Here is a 26,323-nt window from a genome sequence, read left to right as displayed (position 1 = left end):
CAAAGGCTAAAAAATAACATTTCAAAGGCAAATTGATACATGAAATAATAATATATTACTTAGGATACAATATTTATTTAATTTCACGAGAGCATCTGGCCCTGATAGTGTCTGCCGAGAAAGATTCTGGCCCTTGGACAAATGTAGTTGATGACCCCTGCTTTAGCTGCTAAATGCTGCTATATTCATAAGCTAACCGCAGACTCTGCAATCATATCCTAAGACTTCGTAACTATGACCGAACCCTTTAACATGCACATAGTTAATTGATCAAATCTTCAAATAAAAGTAAAGCAGCTTCAATACTGCTAGGTGTGCATTGAGAATATTTCCTCTGTATGCCTGAATCCAAGTTTTTGCTCTGGTTTATAGAAAGCTGCACTTACCACACCCAGGAAGAAGACCATGCAGGAAAGGGAAAAGCCGCTGGTGTAGCCCAGGTAGCCTAAAGAAAAGCAAATATGAGACACAGAAAACTACTGCAATGATAACAGTACCAGACAGATGTGATGCTATACTATAGTTTGCTATTCTTACTCTGGTGTCTGGTCTCAGGTGTGGATCACACCCTGTTTTAGGTTGTAACCCACATCCTGAAATCTGACACAAGCAGCAGTTCAGATTTGAGCTGCAGTGTGAACAGCGCACACATGTAATACCCATGAAATGCCTGTGGACACTAAAACCATAATTGCTGATGTCATGTATCAACTTAAACTCAGACATATATCTTTGATCATGTCTGCTTGTTTATGTCTATATGTCTCACTCACATAATCCAGCCTGTGGGCTTAGTGTGCAGTCTTTTTGGAGCTGAGCCAGCTGAGGCGGATTTGACTCTTGCATTCATAAATTACATCTGAGTGGTGGAGCTGATGGCCGGCTTAATAGCAGTGTTACTTTACAGTAACTCATAATTGCCAGAGCTGACTAAGGGCTTCACTAGTGTTAAATTACTTCTGGTTTGGTGGATCACAAACAGCTGCCCACAGCCGAAACAAAATTGGCTTCAGTGCAGGAAGTCATATGAATTGTATCCATTAAAAGTCAGTAGCAGTACTGGAAGTATATATATATATATATATATATATATACAGCTTGGAGAGCATTTAGTGAAACTGTTGTGCTAGTGTGAAGTGAGTCCTTACCCAGGTTTTTAAGGAGAGACAAAGGCAGAATGACTCCGATGGAGACAAACACCACCAGGTAGTTTCCGTTCAGGTACCATTCACTGCAGAGGGGTTTAAAAGAGGTCAGAGCCTGTACTGTATGAACTGTACACACATTAACACATTTTTCTTTAGAGGGACTCACACTCACCCAGAGTTTTCTTCTAATGCCAGGAAGGCCCGGATGACTTCAGGCAGCTCATACTTCACGATAAAGAGATAGCTGGACATGGCTGCAGGATAGAGAGATGCTTTACATTCCCTGAGGTTTGAAAGTTAGCTACATTACATGCACATATAGTTGAAACAATTGTATTAAATTACAGCAAACTAAAATTTACACACACACACATGCCTACCTCCAATGTTCTGCATAATTATCGATCCGAATGCTGCAATTTTCCCGGGCCAGCCGAACGCTCTCTCGCCCAGCTTCTCATAGATGAGGGATCCTACCAGAACAGACAAGTGGACAGAGAACTATTCATGAACAATTTGGGCATCACATCAACAACAGAGACAGTAAACAGGATAAAAGCATTGTGTATTTTATCTACTGTCACCTCATTTTAAACACACACTTTCATCAGCTGTGTAATAAGCTAGGTATGAAGGCAAAGAGACTGTAGCCATTGTTTCATTTGATTAACTTTCAGAAACCAGAAGAGGTAAAGCTATTTAACATGAACATTATTTCAATACCAACCTCCTTCTTTAGCTGTCACAAGGAGCAGATGTACAGAATATAAGGAGAGGATGGCCACACCGAAGAGGAGGATTCTGTGCAGTCAAGAAAAGCAGAGGACAGTCAAATAAAACACGACACAGTTGACACAGTTTCAACATGTCTTGACCAATGCAGTGTCACATCAATGCTACGTCAGTGCAGCCATCTGTTGCATTCTTCTGATGGCATACAATGTGTCACACTGGAAGGATGTACTTTACGGCTTCCTGCAATAAATCCATGCAACTCATTCTGATTTTAAGCAACAGGCTGAAGGAGTGCTGGATATGTGTGTTAGCTTCACTAACAGGAGATGGCAGGAGTTCATTATTATTCCCTTACTGCTATCATTTTCCACTTGCTATCCCCTGTGACCTCGGCAGTTCATGAGATGGCCACTCAGCACGGGCATGGATAGTGGACAGGGGTGGATGGGTGGGGAGGGGGAGGCTGCATGGGTGGGATTCAGGAGTATAGGGTGACACAGAAGTCACACATGAATGCTGATAATGCATATGCATGGGACGGACAGAGCTGGGTGAAAGATTAGGGGGTGGAAATGAGGGCACGGTGTAAAAACATTTCCGTGTGGTAAAGCTGCTCTGCATTTCCAGGTGGTAATGTGCTTATAATTCATATATAACAAGAGTAAGGTAAAGTAAAGACGTTTTATCTCTCATCCAAGAACTGAGGAAGCTTCTTGGTTGAGAGGTGAAACGTCTTGACGGATCTATAACGAGTCAAACAAGCTGAGTTACCCTAGATTCCACTGCTCTGTAAGAAAGACAGCCTTAATGGCTGAGAGCCAGAAACTCATGCCAATATCTACTCTAATCTATCAGTATGTAATAACATGCCAGTTTCCTCCTTCTTCTGCAGTAGTACTTACGTAAAGAGCACGATGCCTGTGTTCGCCATGGCGAAAGACAGGCCCAGAATGCCGCTTCCCATGATGGCGTTGCTCAAGTTGAAAACAGACATCCCGAAGGATGTGTGGCCGGGGTGCTGCTCAGAGAGAAAATAAGGAAGGAAGAGAGATCTGGATGAGAAAAACAGACGAACAATACTGAAAAACAATTCAAGTCCGCCTGTGAATTTAAACGATTGATGACTTATTTAAACCTGGAGTCAGTAAGGCGGTCATCTAAAACACGTCTCTGCATTGCAGCAAGACAGAGAGCAAACATTTGGCAATGTACAGCAAACCACACAAGACTTTATTGGCTTTAGTACGATCGTCCCAAAGCTGTAATTCAAGGAAAAACACCTCACCTTCCCCTGCCAACATTTCCAAGAATATGACTAGTGGTGCCTGTACTGGGAAAGCTCAAGTATAGGTGCTAGAGAGCTATGTGATTGGGTGGAGAGCACATATAGCACATATTTCTGACTAACTCACACTATTATGTCACCTTCTAATAACTGTCATGGCTGCTCAGACAGTCATTCACAAGTTCCATGTAGCAGGGCTGCTTTAAAATACACACACAATAATTGAACTACTGTACTTTACTTTCTGAAATGAGTTTGCTTGAAGTATAATAAAATGTCATGTCCCTTAGAATAAACTCAACGTATTTTTAGTAGCCGTTAACTGCCTGCTTTTAGAATTAATTCATAACGGAAAATGATTTGACTGCGGCAATTAAAGCAGTCTGGACTAGTTAGTTAACAGTTAACTGGATTAAAGCATTCAGTCTGACAGACAGACATTGGTGCTGTGAGTTTGTAAATCCTCTTACATATTCTTCATGGTATTCCTCGAATTTCTTCTTCTTCATCATCCCATTTGCCAGAAACTTCTGGCTTTCTGCATCATCGTTGTCATCCAGAAACTGACTGCAAGGACCAGAAAAAAAATCTTTTTTTAAAGGAATTCGTGGCACGTAACAAGATGTGAAATGTCAATATGATGCAAACGTGTTTTGATCAGCTAACTTCTTTTGGTGTTAGTTATTTGTGGTCAGCTTCATGTGGGTTGCAGTGCTTAATTTGTTAATTTATTCACCTCAATCTTGTCAATTTAAACTCAGACTGTTCTAATAACTTAATTGAGCTGTTCCTGAAGCCTCCTAATTAAATGAACATGTCATCTTGAAATGCCTATCACTGACAGATTACAGCATGTTAATGCCAGAGAACCTGCCCAGTCTCGTCCATCATCAGACCAAAGGACTGTTCAAACCCGAACAAGGACAATAAGTTTCCCCAGGGACTAGGTACCTTTAGAAGAACTCAGAGCATTTCCATTGCAGGGACCAGGTCTAAATTAAGTTCTGGTGATATTATTTGACCATGCTCAGGGGGTAGTACTGGAAAAAAAAGTCTCTTTCACACATGCACTGCAATCCGGAACCTATCTAGACATAACACGAAGACGATGTGTATGACATGTCCAAATCAGTTGGACATTAACTGATTTAATCCTGCCAACTAGCTGGTACAAAGTCTGTGTAATGTCCAGTTGAGCGCATGTGCAAACAGAGCAGGTCATTATCCAGAGAATTCACTGCAAGTGGGCATGTTGATGACATTTCGGTCATGTGACTGGCGAATGGAAACAAAATGTCTTGTCTTCAGCACGTTCTACCAAGGCTCTGATTCCCTGGAAACGGATACGAAAATGTCAAGTTGAGGCAGAACCCAAGTTTTTAATAAGATTTGTCGCCTAGACTTGCTAAGAAAATGCTACAGAAATCTGTCTGTCTGTCTGTCTGTGGAACATGATGCTTCTAGTTCACACAGTGTTTAAAAATGAATGTTAAGAGGGCATAAATTGATAGAAATATGCCGAGTGTTAAAGCAGTCGCCAACGAAGCCATAATGTCACATGACTGCTGGTGTCTGCTATTATGGGGAAACTGAAAACTTGACACCGTGTTTGTTCTAGCATGCCACATATGGACGAGACTGAATGACATCTTTAGACACCTGTGCAAAAAATCCAATGGTTGCTGACCTGTCAATGGTGGCCTTATCAGAGTCGATGGGTTCTGTGTAGCAGTCGTTCAGGCTCACGGTGCTGTCATCATCAGCCTCCGTGGAGACTTTCCTCAGTTCCATACGATCCATGACTCCCGGCATAGTTGCGCACAGCAAGACGAGAGGCTGAGAAGTTCACTTTTCAAGATTTCAGGGTTTAGAGTTCACTAAGCACAGGTGTGTTTCTTCCCCAACCTGGCTGGATCTTGTTACCTATAAGAAAAGATGTCGGGGGAAAACACATGACGCATTAGAAGAAAGTTGCAGTGACTGAGGCTTCTGTTCAGATCTCCAATAACAGTGGCTGCTTGCGCAAGTCTCTAACAGTCAGTTCATCACAGAAGTGGCAATTTTCAACAATGTATTGTCCAGATTTAACAGTATCAATGGAGCCCTTTGGCCTTGATGAAGAACACTTCCCAGCAAATAATGCATAATACTTCCTGGAATTGAGGGACTGTCTCACTCGAACCTATTACAAGCCAATGTTGATGTCCATAGAGATTGCTGGCTGAAGTCAAGTCAACAAACCTTGAAACCAGGTCATGGATGCAACAAGTTCAGGAGGCCACATGACTGCCACCATCAACAGACCTCCTTGTTTAAGTGGGAGCTGGTTTACACAGCCTCAGCACTACCATTAAAGAAAAAACACCAACAGTACCACAGACCCAACTTACATTTTCCATCCAACATTCATCATTATGTTATGGTTATGTAAAGAGGCGATCAAAGACAGTGGACAAAGCCTGTTTGATTATTCACGCTACAAACAACCAAATAATTGATAGTGCTGCGTGTCACTCTCACAAAAAGCTTGGAAGGAAAGATCACAAGTGCTTCTCACTGACAAGGAACAAGGAAAACAACTAACACGGCAACAATTAAACAATCATAAAAACAGGTGTGACCCACAGGGATGAAAAAGGGAAGTCACAGCAGCATTTAGGTGGTGTCAATCTTGTGAAATGCTGCCAGAGCACAATTTAATACTTTAGTGCAAAGTGAATGGAACAGTTCAATGGATATGTATGTGCGTGTGTCTATATATATATATATATATATACACACATATATTTATCTTTTTGCAGATACTCACAGGAGAAGATTGACATGTCATATCTATCCATTCAACATGAAGCTGGAGCCAGTGACTTAGCATAGCATTAAGGCTGTCCAAAGAGCTTTATGCTATGCTAAGTTAGGCTAAGCGTGAGAGCTGTATCAATCTCCCCTAACAATTAGCCAGAAATGACGAATTTTGCTTTAAAATAGCTTTGGCATTAGACAGAATGGTCAGAAATGCTAATGTTTACCATGTTAACAGTGTTGTTTTAAACTTGCAATAACTATTTTTGTCACTTGGGGGTAGGAGTCTTTCAATTTGATTCTGATTCTTGGTGTTTAAAATTCGATTGTGAACAATTCTTGATTCAAAAGAAGAAGAAAAAAGTACTGAGGTGCACAGTGTGCCAAACAGTTGACTGTCAACGCTTTGCTCATAGAGATGAAAATGAAACACAACAGGAAGCTTGAAACGTTTAACAATCTATCCTATCTGAAAATCAGCTGGTAAAAAAACAACAATGCTTTGTTTAGAAACATTTCTAACGGAAGTGGTTCAGCAGCAGGGTCGTTGCATCACAAAGTGCTTACAGTTAATGTGCCGCTCTGGGGCGACAGAAATCTTCCATTTTGCAACAAGCTCGTCAGCTGCAAACAATGTCAGAGGTGTTAGAATTTCCATCTTGACCATTCCTGGCTTTTCTTTTTCTGAGTCATTGATAGGCTATTGTTTGCCCTGTGATCTTCCTCTTTGGAAGCAGGCTGCTTTCAAACCTGATATCGTTGAGCTAACAGAGATTAAGCGGCTACATTACCATTAACAACTGCATCACACACCCCAGCCCTTCTAATCTCTCAGTGTCGCTCGCTGCTGTGTAGCCAGAGAGAAGCAGAGAGTGCTTTTTCATTCTTCATTCCCAAAAGGATTAACCTGTCTAACTTGGTTAACTTCACACATCACAGAATTTAATACCACCATTGTTGTAACCAAAACATTACAGAAGCGTACGTTTGGCAGCGTGTCATGTAGCCCGCTCGGACGTGGTCAGACTTGCGTAGCTGACACCGACTGCATTTCACAGCCACAATTAACATAATGTGTGTAAAACACATTTGGAGAGACCACTTATAGATGGAACTTGTTTTTAAGCTTCACAACAACAACAACAAAAAAAACAAGTTTGCAAAGACGCACCCAGCTGTGCAAGAAAACCGCTGAGGCCATTTGCATGCTGCGTAAAGCCAAACTAAATGACAATGCAAATGAAGCCACCAAAAACAAAGGTCACCAATGACATTATGAGACGAGAGTTACATGATAGTGCTGCATGCAAACACTTCCCTGAATTCTTCTGAAAGTGGCCTTGGTGTTAAGAACCCATTGTACCCCCATGGGATGCCTTCACACTTGTGTTTACAGCTGTTGATTTTATAATACTGAAAGCCTGAGGCAGACCACAAACCATCTTGAATACACACTACTGAGCTCCTGCAGGTTTTTCATTTCATTTGACTGCATCTGTATTTGTCTCACAATAAAACTCTGAGAGGTAAAAAAAAAAAAAGAAAAAAGAAAAGAGCAAAACATCCCCTGCATAAAATGTGCTGCTGTTTTTAAAGCAGAAGCAAGAATACATGGTGACTTGTGAAATAAGAAAACAGGAAAACCAGAGCAATCAAACTCATCAGTGAGCACACTTCCTGCTGTTTGCAGCTTCTTTTCAGAAGCTACAAACTGATCTAAACCATGAAAGAAGAGTGAGCACAAACTAGTGAACTTTAGGGGTAGGAATCTACAGCAATCTCTCAATTTAGAGCCAAAAGCTCGCATAAATGAATTCAGAATTATAGATCAAGAGATAAGAGATAAGAGAGATAGATTTAAAAGGTGAAATGGATTAACAGAATATCCTACTGTGTCTGCACAGCCAGACCAAATACAAGTGCACTACAGAAACTGAAAATACAAGAAAAAAAAAACTTTAATATTTTGCATCAAACTAGAAGAAAAAAAAACACTTTGAATAATGCTTCAAGTAGAAATACTTAATACTTTCATCCAACAGAGCAGTTTAAAATCTCATGTGAACACTGTGAAAACAATCCCGCTACTTCCTACATTCTCAACCCAAACAAACTCTTGCATCAGCCACTACCTTGGAGCAAAATTCCTTCCAGCCAGCCACACTGTATAAACTCTAGGTTACTGGACAGTATTGACAGTAAGTGTGGTTGAGTGTTCCTCAGACTCACCCTGCTGCAGCTGGAAGATTAAACAAAAGACTTTTGTCCTAAAAAAATAAATCTAATGTATTCCTTCACAACAACCCCACTAGCACATTGCTGTTTTTGTAAATCAAGTGAAGATTGGCAGCCTTCTTTTCATGCAAACCAAACTTTTCCTGCAAAGCAGGCATACTCACTTAATCAAAAGTTCCTTAAAGAGTTTTCCAGGATTGTTCCTTTACTTTGTTTTCCTTTAATATATCAAGACTGATGGCTACCAAGTGAATGGCGGAGGAGCTGCAACTCTTTTGTAACTCAGGTGAGAAAGCAGGCTTTTAAAAGGGAGGAGGGAGGACCACTGCAGACCAATGAAGAGGGAGAGGATTCACTCAGACCCCTCCTTCTATGAGGGCTCACACTCACACACACACACACACACACACACACACACACACACACACACACACACACACACACACACACACAAATGAGCAAAGCCAACTCAGAGACAGAGGGAGAGATACGGTGAGATATGAGGTATGTCAGAAGGAGATGATTTACTTTTTTTAAAAATATCAAAGTAACTGTGAAAGATAGATTGAACAGAAATAGATAGATAAAACACAATATTACGAATAAATGAAGAATATAATAATATAAACTGGCACCTAAGCCGTCACCAGAATGTTTGCCACGACCAGACTGACAACGCTGTTAAATACCCACAACGCCTTCAAGATGTGATCACATGACATGCCACCTGACCATGCTATTGAAAAATTATTCAGGTCAAAACACATGTCTGATGAGGCCAAGGTCACAGAGACCTGCTGGCCAACACACACACACACTCCTCCCTTGCTTAAAACAACTGATTCTTTCTTCACTGTGCCGCCTCTTCTGTACCTACAAAGACACACACTCCACTGTTTGCACATACAGCTGCACAAACTCAGATGCCCGCGAGTGCTGTGGGCAACTGTCAGTGGTTTCAGGGAGGGCAGTGCCGCCAGACGACCAATCAGAAAACGCTTTTGGAGATGTCGCCGTCCAAGGTCATGTTCATGTCAGGGATGAGCTTTTTTATGTCTGTCCACTTTCTAATGGAACTTGCCAATGGAGGAACACAGCGGCAAAATTGGCTTTTTTCCTCAAATCAACTGCTGAAAACCTTTGTACACTTAACAGCTTAGAAACTTTGAGATCCACTGAGTGGACAACTTTCTGTGTGTATATGGACAAAACTGCTTAATTTGAACTGGTAACATGATTTTATCGACTTGGTTGTGAAGATGATTTGAGGAGGACCGAAGATTTTTCTTCATTCACAGAGGAGTAACCCTTCAACTGGAGTTTAAACATGAAACCTGATCGATTTAGTTCAGATCAAAGTATCTAAAAGTGTCCCTTAAACGCTTTTGTCGTAAGCATTTTCACTTTCAATCACAACAAATGCGAGAATTCTAAACCTCGACATCACTTTTTCATGGATAAGAAATGTGGAAATAACAAACAGGCGTTTAGTTGTTTATTTCCTTTAGCACAAACATTTAAGGGTCAGAATAGTATTTTAATTCACTGTGATGGAGTTGTTATAGAGCAAGATTATGTAACAGCAGTCACTGTGTACAACAAGTAAAAGTAACATAGTACGGGACAATGCTAACTGCTAAAACCTATTGTAACAGAGTCAAAACTCTGCAAAGTGACTTAGTAATGTCAGGTATTTAGCAATATTTACCTAAAGTTTCCTAACATTAGCCACTATAAGCTACTGTTCATACCAGACCAAGTAATGCTGTAGCAGTAAAACTCCTGAGAGACGTCTTTTCCTGCTTATGAATTAAACTTTCCATTTGTAAGAGGAAGAACGTGTTATGTAAGTTATAAACTTCCAAATTCTTGCTTCAAGTCCAGGAAAAGAGGTTTAAACTTCAAAATTTGCTAGCATATGAACAGAACTGCTGGTAGAGCATTTTACCACCAAAATAAACATGGAGTCTGTTTAGGTTGCTGGTTGCTGGTTTCCCAGCCCACCCCCCACAAAAGAAGAAATGCAACTTTTCCTACGAGTCTGGTAGGTGTGTATTGGTAGTTTAATAAAATATACAACCTAAACCACAAGTAAGCTGACACAGCATATATACAGTCATCAAAACAACACAGTTTGTGAATAGCAATAAAGGTTAATTACCTACAAACATAAACTCGTCACCGTGATATCCTCTGTTGCTGCAGGGACATTCCTTAAATGGCATTGCTGTCCTTGAAGTGTGTGTGGGGCTTCATACGCATACTCGGCCAATCACCTGTGACTATAAAGCTGTGCCCTGTAGCCAATACCATGACATACCAAACAAGGACGGGGGTTGGGGGTCGTGAGGTCACAAACTTGTGAGTGAAGCAGAAGCTAGCTATAGAAGCAAGTCAGAGTGAGTGAGTTTTACAGAGGTGAAAACAAAAAGACTTAAAGTGTCGAGGCAAAGAAACAGAACCATAAAATGACCCCCGATGATGTCATCAGATGTCATCACATGTTTGTGTCTATGACTTCAAATTTTTAACAGAAAGTTAGAGTAAAGATAGAGTAAAGATGGACATTTAACAGGCAGGGGTGGTCTGAAGAAAGAGATTGCTACTAAGTTGCATTATGGGAATTGTAGAATCCTACATCATGTGGGGCTTCATCCATTTGGGGAACTAAATATCGGGATATCTTAAACTCTGCTGCATCAATTTGTTGACCATTGTTTTTCATTTTCTCTTCATCATTTTTTTTCGTGTCTCTCACACATCCTTTAACATCAAGTCATGTGAGAGAGTATTTTATTTTTTGGCAACTGGAGATCATTTTTTTATTACTAAAAACTGTGATTTGGAGTCAAGAACTCTTTTAACTAAAAAACTTAACTTATTTCTTGATAGATCTGTCTGGATCGAGCTGGTCCAACATGGTGTAGTAAGAAAGAAAGTTTCCTACTCTTTCGGTTTTCTTCTGACCCTTTCCAGTAAACGTTGATCACAGTTTCTGCCATGTGCGAGAACCAAACCTTCTTTTATTTCGGTAAAACACTGTCATCTTACCAACAGTGTCCAGACATTTTGTTCACTTGATGCTCAGTTCAGTTTTCCACAGCATGTTTCTGTGCCATGTACCTTTTTGGTTTTTGTTTTGACACATGGTTTTGTAATGAGATTGCCCAAATAAGCATCAGATGTGACGTAACACTGTTTGCCTGTTTCAGTCTAATTCAGTGCACAGCTGCTTGGTTGTTACTTCACCGCTGTGTTATAATATAAGACCTCATAAACATCCTGGCATTGGAACTGTTCCAAACAAAAGAACACTGAAAAATCTGATGTGGATGTGTGACCATGTGTTGACATCAGCTGGTAGACATGAGGCCATGGAGGTCGTTTCTGTCATAGATCAAGGGGTTATTTACCTGACGTGACACCATGGACTATAACTTCCTCGGATTGTTTTTGTAAATGGATGAATGAGTCCAACCTAACAGCTCTGTCAGTGATCATTATGAGCTGGAAATTGAAGGGGTGAAACACCATGTGACTGGCTGCACATACCATACACAGTCTGCTGGTGAATCATTGGACAGATGACATCCAATAACTGCTCAAATATGAAATTAAGGACAAACATTGTTTAGACTTTCTAAAAGGGGTACGACGTGGTGGAAGGTAAAAAAAAGTGACTTTATTCAGAACAACATCATAAATCTTCTGAAATCTTTCAGTAAGGCGGCCTCCTAAAGAATTTCACAGGTCCATGGCCATGGTCCAGCATGTATTTTTGTCACCTGCACGTAAAATCTATCAGCTCTCAGAACTTGTTTGCAAGTATGCGACTGTTATATGATGTAACATCACATGATATTTGTATAAATGTGTCCCAATGCTTGTTTGTCCTCCGTTAAAGAAGCCTCTGGGAATTTACTTTAAGATTATTTTAAAATCACCATGTCAGATATATCTGATTTACTTTATTTAAACTATAGGTCACTAAAGAACAAATAAACCATATATATATATGCGACTCGTGTTCATGAATCAGTACTCTGAAAGTTAGTGGAAAGTTATCTAGGCATGCTTGCTTCACACTGGCTCAGTTACTCAAATTAACGCACGTCACGGGAGCTGCAAATTGCAACCACAGTCCTCCGCTGGAAGCGGAAAAGGTTTGGAAATACAAATGTATTCGCTAAAAGGAAATGAAGGTCTGGTGATTCATTCTTGACATAATCTGCTTCTCTGACCGCTAGAGCTGTCATTCAGTAATGACCATAACGTACTTGCCGAATTGGCTCCAGCTGCATGAGCATCACAAGAAAACTTGACTCGGGAAAATTACTAACAACATGCTGCTCTGTCCTGAGAGGAAGATGGATTTAGGTCCATGTGATGAGCTGCTAAAAATCACTTTCTTTTTAATGTTCTGGACACGTGCGAAACATTAAAGGAGCAGTGTGTCGGATTTAGAGGCGTCTAGAGTGTAGCTACAGATTAAAACCACGTGGTTTTTGAATTTCCCTCTCCTTCCTAGCTTGAAGAAGAAACTACAGTGGCTGCAAAGCACCAAAAGAACCGGCGAAAAGCCTCATACAGAGCCAGCGTTTGCTAGATCAGTGAGCACTCACCTCCTGGAGACACTGGGAAGTTGCCAGGCAACCTACGTATACTCCAGGAAACAAACATGGTGCTGGTAGACAGGTTTTTTTTTATTTATGCTAAGCTAAGTTAACAGATTCATATTTAGAATTTAGAATTTAAACTTAATCACCATACATCTACAAGAGCCTGTTAAGACAGTGGCTCTCATGTATGTTGTTCAACCCTACCCAGTCAATCAGAGCTGCTAATGAAGCATGTCATGTAGGACAGATTTACAGCTGCTGGTTACATACAGTGAAGTGACTGTACAGGCTGAAAGTCCTCGGGCGACAAATGGTGACGGTACAGAAATACAACCACATCATATGGAACTGAGAGCCACACACATCTGTGTTGAACTGAGAGCACATGTTCCTCCAGATGATCCAGTCTGTGCCTCACATGGGAAGAATTTATTATCGTTGACAGGTTGAGACAACTCCCTCTCTCCTTTCTTTAGCTTTTTCATGCATCTTGTAGAGACACACACACGTGGACAGTCAGGCCATGGTACTAAGCGATCAAGATGTTATTTTTGTACTTTGAAAAGTTGAGAAAGGATGGCAATGGTCAACTCTGAACAGTATCGCGCAGCATATACAGCTGCATATTTCCGATTCTTCAGCTGAACACTACACTCCAAAGCATGCGCACGTGGAGGGTGTTCCAAGTGTTTCAGCCAGCGCCATCATTTATCACTCACCTGTCAGGTGCTGTACACCTGAAACGCCATTTTACATTGCTATGTTGCATTCACAGTTTGCAACTTGTGGTACAGTTTAAACTGTAAAAAAAAAAAAAAAAGTCCTGCTCTGTGGCTGCATGTTGTGTGTTGTGTTGTGTGCCTGCCTATTTATACATACAATTCATACAATATACTATTTCTACCATACAACATGTCAGCATGTTCATGTTTCATGTTCATCTTTGTTTAGCATGCTAATGTTTGCTAAGTGGCAAAACATGATAGAAACAGGTCATAACCATAACAGGTGGGTTACTTTGTAGCATTGTGCTAATTTTACCTTTTCATTGTTTTAATAACTTGTTCAGTGGACAGACAACGAACACCCGAATTCCCACCACTGCAATTACAGAGTTTATGTCCCAAAAGCCGAAGTGATGTTGTGTTTATCTTAAGTTAAAATACAAACATCCACAAGGCGCTCAACAGTCTCACGCGTCTTTAGGCTAAATTGCGATGTATCATCTTCAGAGTAAGCAAGTGTGAACTCTTTGATGGCTGGAATAAAAATGAACATTTAACTGTTTGAGGTTTTACTTGGTATATCACTAACAAAGGGCCATAAAGCAATATAGTAAGAATAGATAACTTCAATGAAATTAGAAAGACTAAATTACAACAGCCCACAAAGCTAATTTTTTGTTTGCTATCCCTCAGCAAGCCCATGAGGAAAAATGCAACTATGGGTTTTCTATGCCGGAAAGTTTTTCTTGTAAATCAGACAACAAATAAAAAAACTTGTTGTTCTGTATCAGGATTTCTAATTAGTCAGGGACACTGAAACTTTTCCAGGAGCCAAATGGAATCTAGTGAAACAAATCACCCTGCAGACAGCAAAACATATTGACGAAAAGCTCTGCCTCCAGTGTTGTCATGTGACATTAAAGGCTAGTTGGCCTTTAGTAAACACCATATTGGCCTTTTGTACATAATCCTTGTGTGTCCTAACGTTGTTTGTGAACGTGTTCTTGCAGAACCCCGTGCCGTTCATCTTATCAGTTACTATTGATCTGCCTGCTCATGTGTGCTAATGATAACGGAGGCATCTTGCTTTGTTACAATATGTAATTCTCTTCAAGCTCAAGGTTTCGCCCTTGACGTCAGTATTAGGCAGAGGAGGACACTCAAAGTCTACCGGTCATATGGTCAGAAGATTAATATTTGATTTCTGGACTTAGACAGTTTCTATTTGAGTAAACTGGAACCAAAGAGTAGGAAAGTTCAGCCTGTCCTGTTTTTCACCATGTGTTGAGTACAGAAACACCAGCGTAAGTGTAATTTGAGAGCAAGCAGCCGGTGCTTTTTGTCTAAATATCTGAGCTTGTACAGTCACCTGTACACAGATGTCATTGGCCACCAAGCATGTGGGACAGAGTGCTGAGTCAGCAGGCTAATTACAGCTAATTGTTTCTCTGGTGTGTCCCATTTGGCTAACTTAAACAGACCATATAAAAACACTCTGTGTACAACATTTCATTATTAGCTTGTGAAGTACAAATAGGGTAATACACAGAACAAATCTGACTGCTTATTCAAAGATATGTCATGATTGACCTGTCGTTTCTTAAGTATGACATATATATTCCGCAATCAGGTCGTACAGTGTTGAATTAAGTGTCAGTCGGAAAATTCCTTGAGCAGGTCAGACTAAGTGCATCTTTTAATATTATGCAAGTGTGGATTAATAATTTAGGTCACTTTGGGTACGCACAATGGGTCATAGGAAAGGGCTGTGGTCTGTCCATTTACAAAACAGTGTGTCTCTTCACTGAGTCTAAAACTCATTTTCTGTTGCATCATTGAGCATGAACTTGGTTGATTATTCAGAGGCCTGTTGTGGGATGTTTGGGCACTGGTCTGTTTTGACTTTGCTACCATGTTGGAAGAGGGACAACGAGAGAGAGCAAGTACTGACTCATACTGAATCTTGGTTCAGATTCTTGGCAGATATAAGATGAGAGACATGTTGAAAACAAGTTTGAGCATTTGACATAGATGACAAGAGATTATGTGACTCTTTTTGTTAAAAAGGTGTGCTACAATAATCAGTCGATTACTCAGTCTATTACAAAAATCACCAATCTATTAATCGTCAATGAAAAAAAGGTCAAAATTCTCTGATTTTAACTTCTCATATGTGAATATTATCTGGTTTCTTCAGTCCTCTATGGCAGTAAACTGAACATATTTGGGTTGTGACATTTGAAGACATAACCTTAAGCTTTGGTAAACACTGATCAACATTTTTCACCATCTTTTGACATTTTATGGACCAAACAAGTCATCGATTCATTAAAAAATGATCAAGAGATTAAATGATAATGAATGATAATGATAATGAAGTTGCAACCCTGGTTAAAGGGTAAACAAATGGTACATCTATAAATTCAAACAAATAAAGCACAAATTAACTGTTTGTTGTGTGACAGCTTTTTACCATTACCAGATTCACTACCACTAGCATTAGCTTCTCAATCACTGACCAAACACTGCAGTTAGAAAGGAAAAGTTTGGCATTTTGGAAAATACTCTTTCCTTTCTTGCTAAGTGTTAGATCAAGAGCTACATACCACAATGTTATATTGATAAATAAAGCTATATTAAGCAGCTGGCTAGCTTAGCTCTGCAGAAACACTTGAAATAGCAGGAGCAGCTAGCCTTGACTTTTTTCAAGCTAACACAAGTTGCAGACCACCTCTAAAGTTAACTAATTAACATGTTATATGATATTATATAATATTATCTATTACAAAAACCCAAGTATAAAGCTGTTCCCTACTGTTTCAAACTTTTATGCTAAGCTAAGCTAACTGGCCACTGGCAGTAGTTATGAGTGCTATCAATCTTCTCATGTAACTCTGCAAGAAGAAGAAAAATGAACAAGGAAATGTTCCAAATTTTAAACTCTTGCTTGAAATCCTGCTGCAGGAAATGCTTTGTCATGTTAGGTAGACCTAGTGGATTACTCTACATTATTTTAATACAGTGATTAAACTTACAAACATGATTATCCATCCATCTCATAGGAACTTTCTGGGGAATTTTAAAAAGAATACAGGGTTAACAGAGCAGCTCATATGGATGAAACGTGAACGCTTTAACAACTCTTGCACCTGAATTAACAAGTGAAACTGCTGAATGTTTCCTGGACCTTTAAATAAAACGCCTACTTATCACGGATCGCGTGGCTTATTTTATTACTTCTTTTGAAATAATATGATAGCAAGCAATTATAAATTCTATTGTCAGAGCAATCACGAGTTGTGAAGTTTTGTATGGTGAACCAAGTGCTCAAACAGCTGTGTCGGCAAGCATCCCTCCATGTTTGTAGGATCATCAGCAAGGCGCTGAGCCCCTGCAGCTGACCTCTGACCTCTGACCACCATGCGGAGGGCGGGAAAAAAAAGGGAATTTCCCTGCAAGGATCAACAACTTTTCACTTTGACAAAATGCTTAAATGCACGTGGTTGCTTTGCAGACATTACAAGAGTCGTCAATGCACATCACAAGTTACTAAATTATGCAAAGCACCTTCTATCATCGTACTGCTTACCACTTTCACATATTTCACTGTGTTGATATACTTTTGGAAAACTGCCAGATTCTTCTCCCCTTTGTGTCTCTGCCTCGCTGTGTCTTTGTGATCCACTCCTTTGACTCTGCATCTGGCTCATTTACTCAATCGCGCTCAAAGTTACATCAGCCAGCTTGAGCAGCGCTCCAACCCCCAGGCTTCCCAGCATACTCTGACCTACATGTGTCATTCAGGTCTCACGACAGCCAATGAGGAGCGCGAATCCACAGCCAAGCTCTGCCCTGCTGACAGGTGTTCAAACCTGTGCTGGTACCTCACCTCACCTGCAGGCTTGACGAGTTACTGAGGAGTCTTTTGTTTGGCATTTTTAATAAAACATACAGGTGTGACATAAAAGGGACACTCCACCGACTTTACGCATGGAGATCAGTTTACTCGTCATGGGGAGTACTACTCAGCCTGAGACAACAACAGTTTTATAATATCTTCAGTGGCTCCAGAGGGAACTTTAAAATAACCATGATGTAATAGTGATTTCATCTGGGTTATCTCATCTTGAAGACTCCACATTCTTAACAGATATCCTGCATTACGAAATGGGGGTGAAAGATGTAGGCATTTATCCCTAGGAATCTGAAAGAAGCTATTGAGTTGCATACTGGGAAATGCAGGCTCCAGCGTTTGATCAATACTAGGAACAAAAAGTTCTGCAATCCCAGCCGCTGCTGCTTTGCTATTCTTTTAAGAACATTTGTCCCTTGCAAGTCCTGAAACTTTATGACTGTGCAATGCTGAACATATTGAGTAGCCCAAATGAAATCTTACAGATAACTATTACAACTTTGGTCAACTCGATTACACCAAATTTACTTTGGAATCGTTCTGGAAATGGCTCGATGCAGCCAAGCGATCTGACCATGAGCTGTCTGTGCCAAAATCATTGATAAGTCACATTTGTCATCTTTATTGCTTTCTGTTTTTTTCCACTTCTATCCAGGCCAATTTATTCAGGAAAGTTTCCGAAAAGTCTTGCGTGCATGCAGCTTTTAGAAAAGGTGCCTTAACATTACCACAAAACACAAAACTCATATTTAAAGAGCCATCTGACAAAGACGACGGTGGAGCTGACCAGAGTAGACGTTACTAGATCAGCTCTCACTCTTATGTAAGTAAGGTGCAGAGAGAACACAGCAGCTTTGAAAGTATATGCACAGTCACTGTGTGGCAACCGGGTATTTTTAGCAGTCAGAAGACCGATGATAGAAACTGAACTCACCACTTAAATATGCCTAAGCCTATATTCTCCTGGCTGAATCTAGTCTTTGTTTTCGGTCATGAGTGGCGGCTCTGCTGTATTGGGCCGGGATCAGGGCGTGCTGTTTTTAAATGCTTAACTTAAAGACGAGGATGAAGGTGAAGCATTAAAGAAAGTGACAACAGCTGAGCACATCTGTGAAAAGCATCAAAGCAAAGGCACATTTAGGGAAATCCCCTTTTGGACCTAAACAGCTCTGACTTACTGTCAAATCCATGTGATTCAAAGAAGTATTTAGAGAGTTAAAGAGAGGAAGAGCTGAATTAAACAACAGTAACTGAGATAAGAACAAATAACTTGTTTCTGTGGGGAAGCTGAGGAGCGGAGCTGATAAGGAGCAAGTTAAAACAAGCTAAAGCAAATCTGTGATATTTCCAGACAAAGCATGGCAACAGTTTGAGCCAGTGGCTGCAGTCATAACATATTTATTAACCCTCAGTGAGCCCCTGCAGGCCACAACGAGTATGTTACTGTAACATATTGTACCTTTAGTCACATTTCAAAATAAAGGCTTTTTTCTTGCACACACACACACTGGAAACAGATGCAAAGCCTGAATGATGCAATCTGTTCAATTTAATAGTCCCCTTTGTGTTTTGTCCCAGTAAACGCGGAGAAGAAGACATGCACAAAACAAACAAACAACAACAAAAAAAAAAAAAAAACACACAACATGTGAAGAGTGTGTTCAGTCCAGATCATCAACCGGTGGCTTCAGTAGGACAGAAATGTATCCATGAGCCAAATTCAGACACTAGATTCTCACCGTGCGCCAGACTGCGGTGTAATATTCTTACATAAATAAAGACATGTGTTTGGCGCTGGTTTAGATTGATTCCAGGCAACACCCTGCAGGAAGCAGCGCTCCACACACGGCTACTGTTGCTCAAGCATGTTAGTTTGTGAGAATAAAAAATAAAAAATAAAAAAAGGAATCAATGCAAAAATAAGAAACAAACCTTCAAAAAGCAGCAAACCCAGCAAAGACACTATTTAAAATTTCTTACATTTATTTCTAATTAGCCAATAAAAGCTGCGCTCCTTCAGACCAAATAAATCATGAGGATTAAACCACCGGGCTCTGAGGTGGTCTACAATTAACCATCAAATCACATGCAGGTGATAAAGTGACGACTAGATGTGTAGAATATAAGTCGGGCTCTTACCTAACCTTCAGTGTGGAGGACAGCTGTAGCAGGCGGAGGAGGAGGCGGACTAGTGGAGACCAGAGTTGAAGACCCTTCCCATTTAACATGCGAGGAGTCTGAGTGGAAATTTCCATCTGCCATGTGATGATGGCAACTCCTCAAGCGTCGTGTTACACCGCCAAGCACTGCTGCCGTGTGCAGGGGGTCCTTATTCTCTCAGCCCCCCCTCCTCTTACTTAAACATCTCACTACCTTAAAGTTGATTCATTGCGTCTTTGTCTCCATCATCAAATATATCAACCCATCATCTTAAGATATAATAATCACTTTGCGCATTTATGTGTTTGTGCAACATTTCAAATAAAAGCTAAACGTTTATTTAATGATTGTGTCCGTGTGCTGACTGGGATCCTTTGTTTACATTCCGCCTGGACACGTTGTAGAGAAAGAAAGCAGCCCCACACTCCCGAGAGCCACTGCAATTATGTTTTAAAGGGGAAGCAGGGAGTAAAAACAGGAGCGTTTAAAGAGGTGGAATTTGTCTTGTAAACTGTATAATTAGGGTGTTCTGCATGTGTCATGTGGCGGCCAACGCTCAAGTATGGTGCTTCAGTGCAAACGTGAGGAGCTTTATGTCGATTTAATGCAACTTTAAACCTCCAAACACTGCGTTTCACAGGTTAGTATTGTCCTACATTTTAAAGTTTGAAAAAAAAAAACTTATTTGAACCTCCCAACAGTGAATGAAGTAGATACAAACAGCTTGAATCAGAGCTTTGAAATGCCGCTCACATATTATCAGTTCTTACAGCAGCAATTAGTCAAATCATAATCAATTAATCAATTGAGGAAAAATAAATCTGATATTGTTTTTTGTGTTTTAGGCAAAAACTTTTATTGTTGCATCCAGCTGCAGCTTTTCCAATGTGAGCATTTTCTGCTTTTCTCTGTTTCATATCACTGGAAACTCTGGGAACCCGTTTCTGCCAATAAATGGAAAAAGAAAAAAAAGATGAAAACCTAAAATAAAAAAACCTAAAATAAAAAATATCCACATGGTAAGTCATAATTATGACATAAAAAGTCGAAATTTTGAGATTTAAAAGATTAAAAAGTCATAATTGTGAGATAAAGGGTCATAACACTTTATATCTCATAATTTCAACTTTTTATCTCATGACATAAAAAGCCAAAATTATGAAATATAAAGTGTACATGCGCTCCAGTGGGGCCATCTTCAAAGGACCCTTCACCTTACTGGACTCACCGTGCAAACAAAACACATACGTAAAGAAGACTAAACTATTACAGGTGCCTTGATGTAAAATCTTTTAATCAGTCTGTCAGTGCAGCAAAACAACCAATCATTAAACCAAAAAAAAAAAAAAAAAAATCACCAGAACTAATTTTAATAATAATCTGAAAATATAATATTACGGTAACAGGTCGCTAACAGACACTATTCTGATGCCTAGTGAGTGCTTTTACTATTGACAATTTACTTGGGTATATTTCTGAATGCAAGAGGTTAACTTGGAGTATTTCTAGGATGGCACAGCTAATTTAAAATAAAATATTTTCATTGCTGGCAGTTATGCCCTGAAACCAATAATATGCCAGATATATAAACTGTGTTTCTTCTCCGTTGCGCTTTTGTGACATTTTTCTTGACAATGAACTCCACAGGTTTACCTGTCAATCAAACGGTGTGTCATACTGCCCTTGCCTGTTCCGTCAACAGATATTTGTTCTTCACAAACCCAGATCTTCACCTGTTTACTCCAGATAAACAAATACAAAACACAAACCCTTCACAAAGAAAGACCGCACAAAGCACCAAACTCCATTTAAAAAACAGGCATTTATGTTATTATATATTTTCTGTGTCATGCCAAATATTTGACCCATCCAACATTAGCATACAGTCAATGCACGTTAAACATCCCAAATATATTCTCCAACAATACAAATACAATACCAAGATGAAAACATCAGTAAATCAATCTTTGTTCTCTGCAACGTCAAGAAGAAAGAAAATAAATGCTACAAGCTTTAAGTTGATCTGGGTAAAGATCTCTGTTCCTCATCTCTCAGGTTAACTTTTTCTATAATCCCACTAAACAAAGTGTTAAGTGTTTGTGGAAAGCGAAGAGAACATAAAAACACAATGAAAATGTTCTTTATCATTAGGACGGCACATTGATGGCACACTTTTCTCTGTCCTTGTTGGATCTTTACTGTGTATTTAATGTTCTCCACTTCCTCCTTTTGTATTTACAGAAAATACAAAACAAATGGGAAGAGGAAGCAGGTTTTAGCTTAACAGCATCCTCCCACAGTCTTCAACAATATCAATACCTTCAGGCATTTGGCCATGGCAGACATCATTTCCTGTAGGATGTACAAAAGGATGACTGACAGTTCCCTTGCCTTCCTATGTACATATTGCAACATGGTGTGCTCACTAGACTCTGAGTAGACTTCGACAGCCTAATCTACACCTGTTGATCCAATATTGTGTGTAGGGTCATGGAGCCATCAACAGTTATCTTAAAGGTCATATTAATGTGTAAGAGTAAAGCCAAACTCAATGGGGTCAGAATGATCTGATTGTTTTTAAAGCAGACTTGTGGTAATCATTCCTCGGCCTCTCTTTAGGAATTTTCTTGAAATTCAGATCAGAATCTTGACAAACACACATGTTAAGTTCTTGAAACAGACAGAAATGTTTAAGATCATCTCTTCCTGCTGAGAGATTCTTCCATAGGACATAGGATTTGAGTAATTACAGAGGTGAACAGGTGTAAGACATACTCTACAGCTCCAACAGAGGAGTGAATAACCTTCATGCTGGTTAATTATCCATGTGTTTGTTTACTGCAGTCAGGAAAATACATTTATTATTGAATTAGCATCATTGAATAAGTGTTCATTCTAGGGATTAGCACATTGCAGCTGTGACAGTGCAGCACTTCAGCATTGATTGGGACCAATTTATCATCGATTTTGCTGTTTTTCTATGTAATTTCTGTCTTGGAGATGAGACAACATCCGACTGAAGATCCCTCCAGTCTGTTTATTTTGTGACAAATTCCAGTAATCCGGGGCCCCTGCACATGTGCGGAGTAAATCTGTTACCAGCTGCAGCTTCTGCTGAGACTGAGAAGAATATCTTTTTATTTATTGGTGAGTTCTGACAGTGTTGCTTGAGATTAGGTGTGTGATTGTTTGTCAAAATGAAACCAATTAGGCTGCATGAATTAAGTCAGGTGTGTTTTGGAGCAGCAGCTGGAGACTCAGAGGGAACTTCTTCCTGCTGATCCAAACAGACATCAAACACAAGTCTGTCAATGTCAGTGAAAGAGACAGCTGTGTATACTGAATGTGCATCATATTACACTATTATACTATTATACAACACATTTGACTTTGGTCCAGCTTGCTGTTATGATGCAGAATAAAGGAGCGACTGTAGAGGATGATGGAAAAATAATGCTCTTTTTACTGGAGACATCCAGTCAGTAATTATTGTTACATTCTGAAATATTTTACATTTTTGGAAATGAAATTAGCTACTTCTTTGATGGTGAAGACGGACATAAAGCCCTGATACAGAGACAGGATTAATCCTCTGAATATAAAAAAGCACTTTTAAGATCCATGGATCAAATGAAAGCTGTCATTAAATCATCTCTCATTTTCATAATAATAATCATACAGTCTCTTATCATCCTCACAAGGCCCCATTCAAGAATCACCAGTAAAAATATTTAACACAAAAATGAGCTAAGTCTGTCAAGCTTTCCATTCTTGCCCTGCACAAATGCAGCTTACAGTCACACCAGAAGCAGATTTACCACCTGAAAATTTGCTGGACTTTTGTAAACATTGGCTTTCTCACAGACGTAAACAAAAAAGCAGGTTTCTCAAGCTCTAGCTAGCTAGCGTCAGCATAAGTTTATGCTGGAGAAACCTGCTTTTGTTGGGAGGAAACTCTCTTTCGGTGATTTTTCAGATTTTTCAAATTTTCTAGCAGTGGATGATGCCTCTCCTTAGCAGAGATAAGGAGTGGGCTCTTGTTTCTAGCACTACACCCACAGATTTATGTAAAATTGTGCGCTGACTCAAGTGACATCACGCTCTTTGAGGAGCCATAAAAGCCTTTATACAACTTTTTTTTCAGATTCACAGTTGTACTCCACAACACGTGCAACACATTACATTTGTAATATTCACTTCAATTTTACGAGAGAAAGGGATTTGGCAACAGCGGTTTGTCAGTCCACAAAAAATTCCCAACCCTTTGCCGGGGCCTTGGAAGAAATTAATTTTAAAGTAACAGACAACCCCAATAATGAACACAACTATCCTAAATAACTCTAGCCTAACTACCTATTGTGATAACAGTAGGTAGTTAGCCAGACGTGTTAACATTTGCTACTTACACTAGAGCAGATAAAGACAGTAGAAAATGTTCTGTTCAGAAGACTACAAAAAAGGGAACCTTTCTGGATCTGTGTGGGGTTTGACCATAAAGCATGCTGGGGTGCATGAAAGTCAAAAGGCAAAAGATGAATAGGCCTGAACCAGTTAAAGCTACCACTGAGTTGCAGCACCAGGATGCCCCGTTACCACACCCTTTTGGTGATTTTCCACAATACACAAATACCCGTGTCGGATGTTGGACAGTGTTGTCTCTTTTGAATCACATCACAGAAACTCAGTAAATCATCTCACATGAGAGAAGGCCTCCTTCAGCTGACAAGGATTAAATACTTCAGCACTGTGTGTGAGTCATCTGGTTTAGTTTTAGTCGCCAGGTCACCAGAAAGATTATCAATCACTAATTATGAATGGTTATCTATCCCTATATGTTCTATATAGACACAAAAGCTATTCACGTGTTTTGATCCAGAACATGGCACCTTCTTCTCTTTTATACTTTCTGTTATGTTACCTTCACCATGCGGCTCCGCTTTGAGGTTCTATTTAGCACCAAATTAATATTGTGGACTATTATTACATCATAGCTGATTATCCAGCAGCTACATATCTGAGGCAGAGAAACTGAACTGCATGTCCAAACTGTGCAAAACCTGTCTCACAAAGCCAAATGACCCAGTTAGCTGAAATAGAAAATGCCTTTTACTTGTGAGAGGTGACAGGCTTGAAGCTGTACATGATATGCTGCTGCCGCACAATGTGTCGCTTGTCTTTATTGATTTTATTTTTAGATTCAGTATACTATTCTTCAGGAGAGAAAATGTGAATGTTCAAATAACAATGTTTTGTAAGTAAAAAGCGGAAGTGCATGAGTTGAATTTTAAGACTAAATTTGGAAGTTATGGATGATGATAATAATGATGGGATTCAATGTTGTTTTTAAAGATAGCTGTATGTATATAAATTAAACCATTAAAGCTCTGCTAATCAGTATTTTTTAATTAACAATAAATCAATTTATATTATATATAAGTAAAAGAAGTTACTCACAGTGAACCTACATAGCTTTTCAGCCTTTAACTTATTGTTTAGATTTTAGGCAAGATATTTACTTTATTTATTCTTATGGTTCTTATCAACCTGATTGTATCTGCTACGTGCCCAGCACTAAACAGGAATGAAACTTGGATCCACACAGAAGTTACAGCCTAGTGGCCCTCTGCAAACAAGAGTGAATACAGGAAATAAATTCATCAGGTGAACTCCAAATGAAACCTTGCGTTGCTCTGTGTTTGCTGGGTTACACAGCCACATCAGTAAAGACACAGTTTTGCTGTACATTTATTTTATTACCGTTTGACATGGTTTACCAAAAAAAGAAGACAATGATCAATTCGAAACCAACTTTTCATATTTGTTTTTATCTATCTATTTTGTAAGTGTGAAACAGCTGCCATTTTCAAAGAAGAACAAGTTGCACTTTTTATACTGTATATAAATAGTGTTTCAATTATTAAAGTATGCAGCAAGTTGCAAAATATGTATGCAGTTTTAAAAATATTGGAGTAGATGGATGATTTTAGACATTTTTAGTCATTTCAATAATATCATTTAAAGTTGTAGTGTCCATAACGAACCACTTTACCTGAAAACCTTGAGCCCTCAGACAAACCTTAAGTTTGTTAAAACATGACAGTAGTAACCTGAAAAGACCTCACGTGCATGAACGTGAGCTCCTTCGAGAGTCACTCGCTTCACTTTAGCCCTTTAACCTCTCACAATAAAGATAATGGAATCAGTCAGTTTACATTATCTCTTTACTGAAATTACATTTGACCTACATGATGAAAGAAGCATCGAAGGTGCTTCCTGACATGTGACTGTGGATTATATTTTTTGCCTTTGTGTTACAAACTCTCTGTTGCACCGGTTCATTTGATTTAATCCATAGTTGTGTATCTGATTGTTATAGATGAAGTCTTCACTAGGCATGTAAAGTCTCCTCATCTTGGACTTCATTTAGTCATTGGTTCCCAAATCAGATTAAAGACACACACAGTCACACAGTTTTTAAACATGAGCACGTTAACAATTAAGCAATAAGAGGTAAAACGTCTTTAACATCCAGCAAGCGATCTAACTTGAGAGTTAAATTTGCGTGGCAACATGAAACCGAACCAGCAGCAGTAGCAGCCTTCCTGCCCACTCTTGTCAAACGCTGTTGAACTTGATAGCCTGAACTTGAGCACAATACTGACAAATAGAGCTTACATAAACTTCAGACTGGCTCGTACCTGTTA

The 26,323-nt window shown here is 39.5% G+C and overlaps 1 protein-coding gene across 3 annotated transcripts in view; it reads right to left on the bottom strand.

Moving 5' to 3' along the window:
- The window catches only part of slc38a4 (solute carrier family 38 member 4), a 34,147-nt gene extending 14,449 nt beyond the window's left edge, over positions 1 to 19,698 (bottom strand). The window contains exons 1-9 of one of the 3 annotated variants that reach the window (XM_027275943.1): positions 19,599 to 19,698; positions 4,856 to 5,091; positions 3,639 to 3,735; positions 2,786 to 2,901; positions 1,876 to 1,949; positions 1,529 to 1,621; positions 1,321 to 1,402; positions 1,149 to 1,231; positions 387 to 445 (exon numbers count right to left, since the gene is read on the bottom strand). In XM_027275943.1, coding sequence (XP_027131744.1) covers positions 387 to 445; positions 1,149 to 1,231; positions 1,321 to 1,402; positions 1,529 to 1,621; positions 1,876 to 1,949; positions 2,786 to 2,901; positions 3,639 to 3,735; positions 4,856 to 4,980 — 729 coding nt within the window. In that variant the 5' untranslated portion in view covers positions 4,981 to 5,091; positions 19,599 to 19,698. Of the gene's footprint in view, positions 1 to 386; positions 446 to 1,148; positions 1,232 to 1,320; positions 1,403 to 1,528; positions 1,622 to 1,875; positions 1,950 to 2,785; positions 2,902 to 3,638; positions 3,736 to 4,855; positions 5,092 to 8,366; positions 8,491 to 19,598 lie in introns of those variants that run through there. The other 2 variants (XM_027275944.1, XM_027275942.1) reach the window with 2 other exon arrangements.
- Between the last annotated feature and the right edge of the window lie 6,625 nt (positions 19,699 to 26,323).

The sequence above is a fragment of the Larimichthys crocea genome, unplaced genomic scaffold (genome assembly GCF_000972845.2).
Source record: "Larimichthys crocea isolate SSNF unplaced genomic scaffold, L_crocea_2.0 scaffold268, whole genome shotgun sequence".
Lineage (NCBI taxonomy): Eukaryota > Metazoa > Chordata > Actinopteri > Sciaenidae > Larimichthys > Larimichthys crocea.
This window is presented reverse-complemented; position numbering and strand designations above follow the sequence as displayed.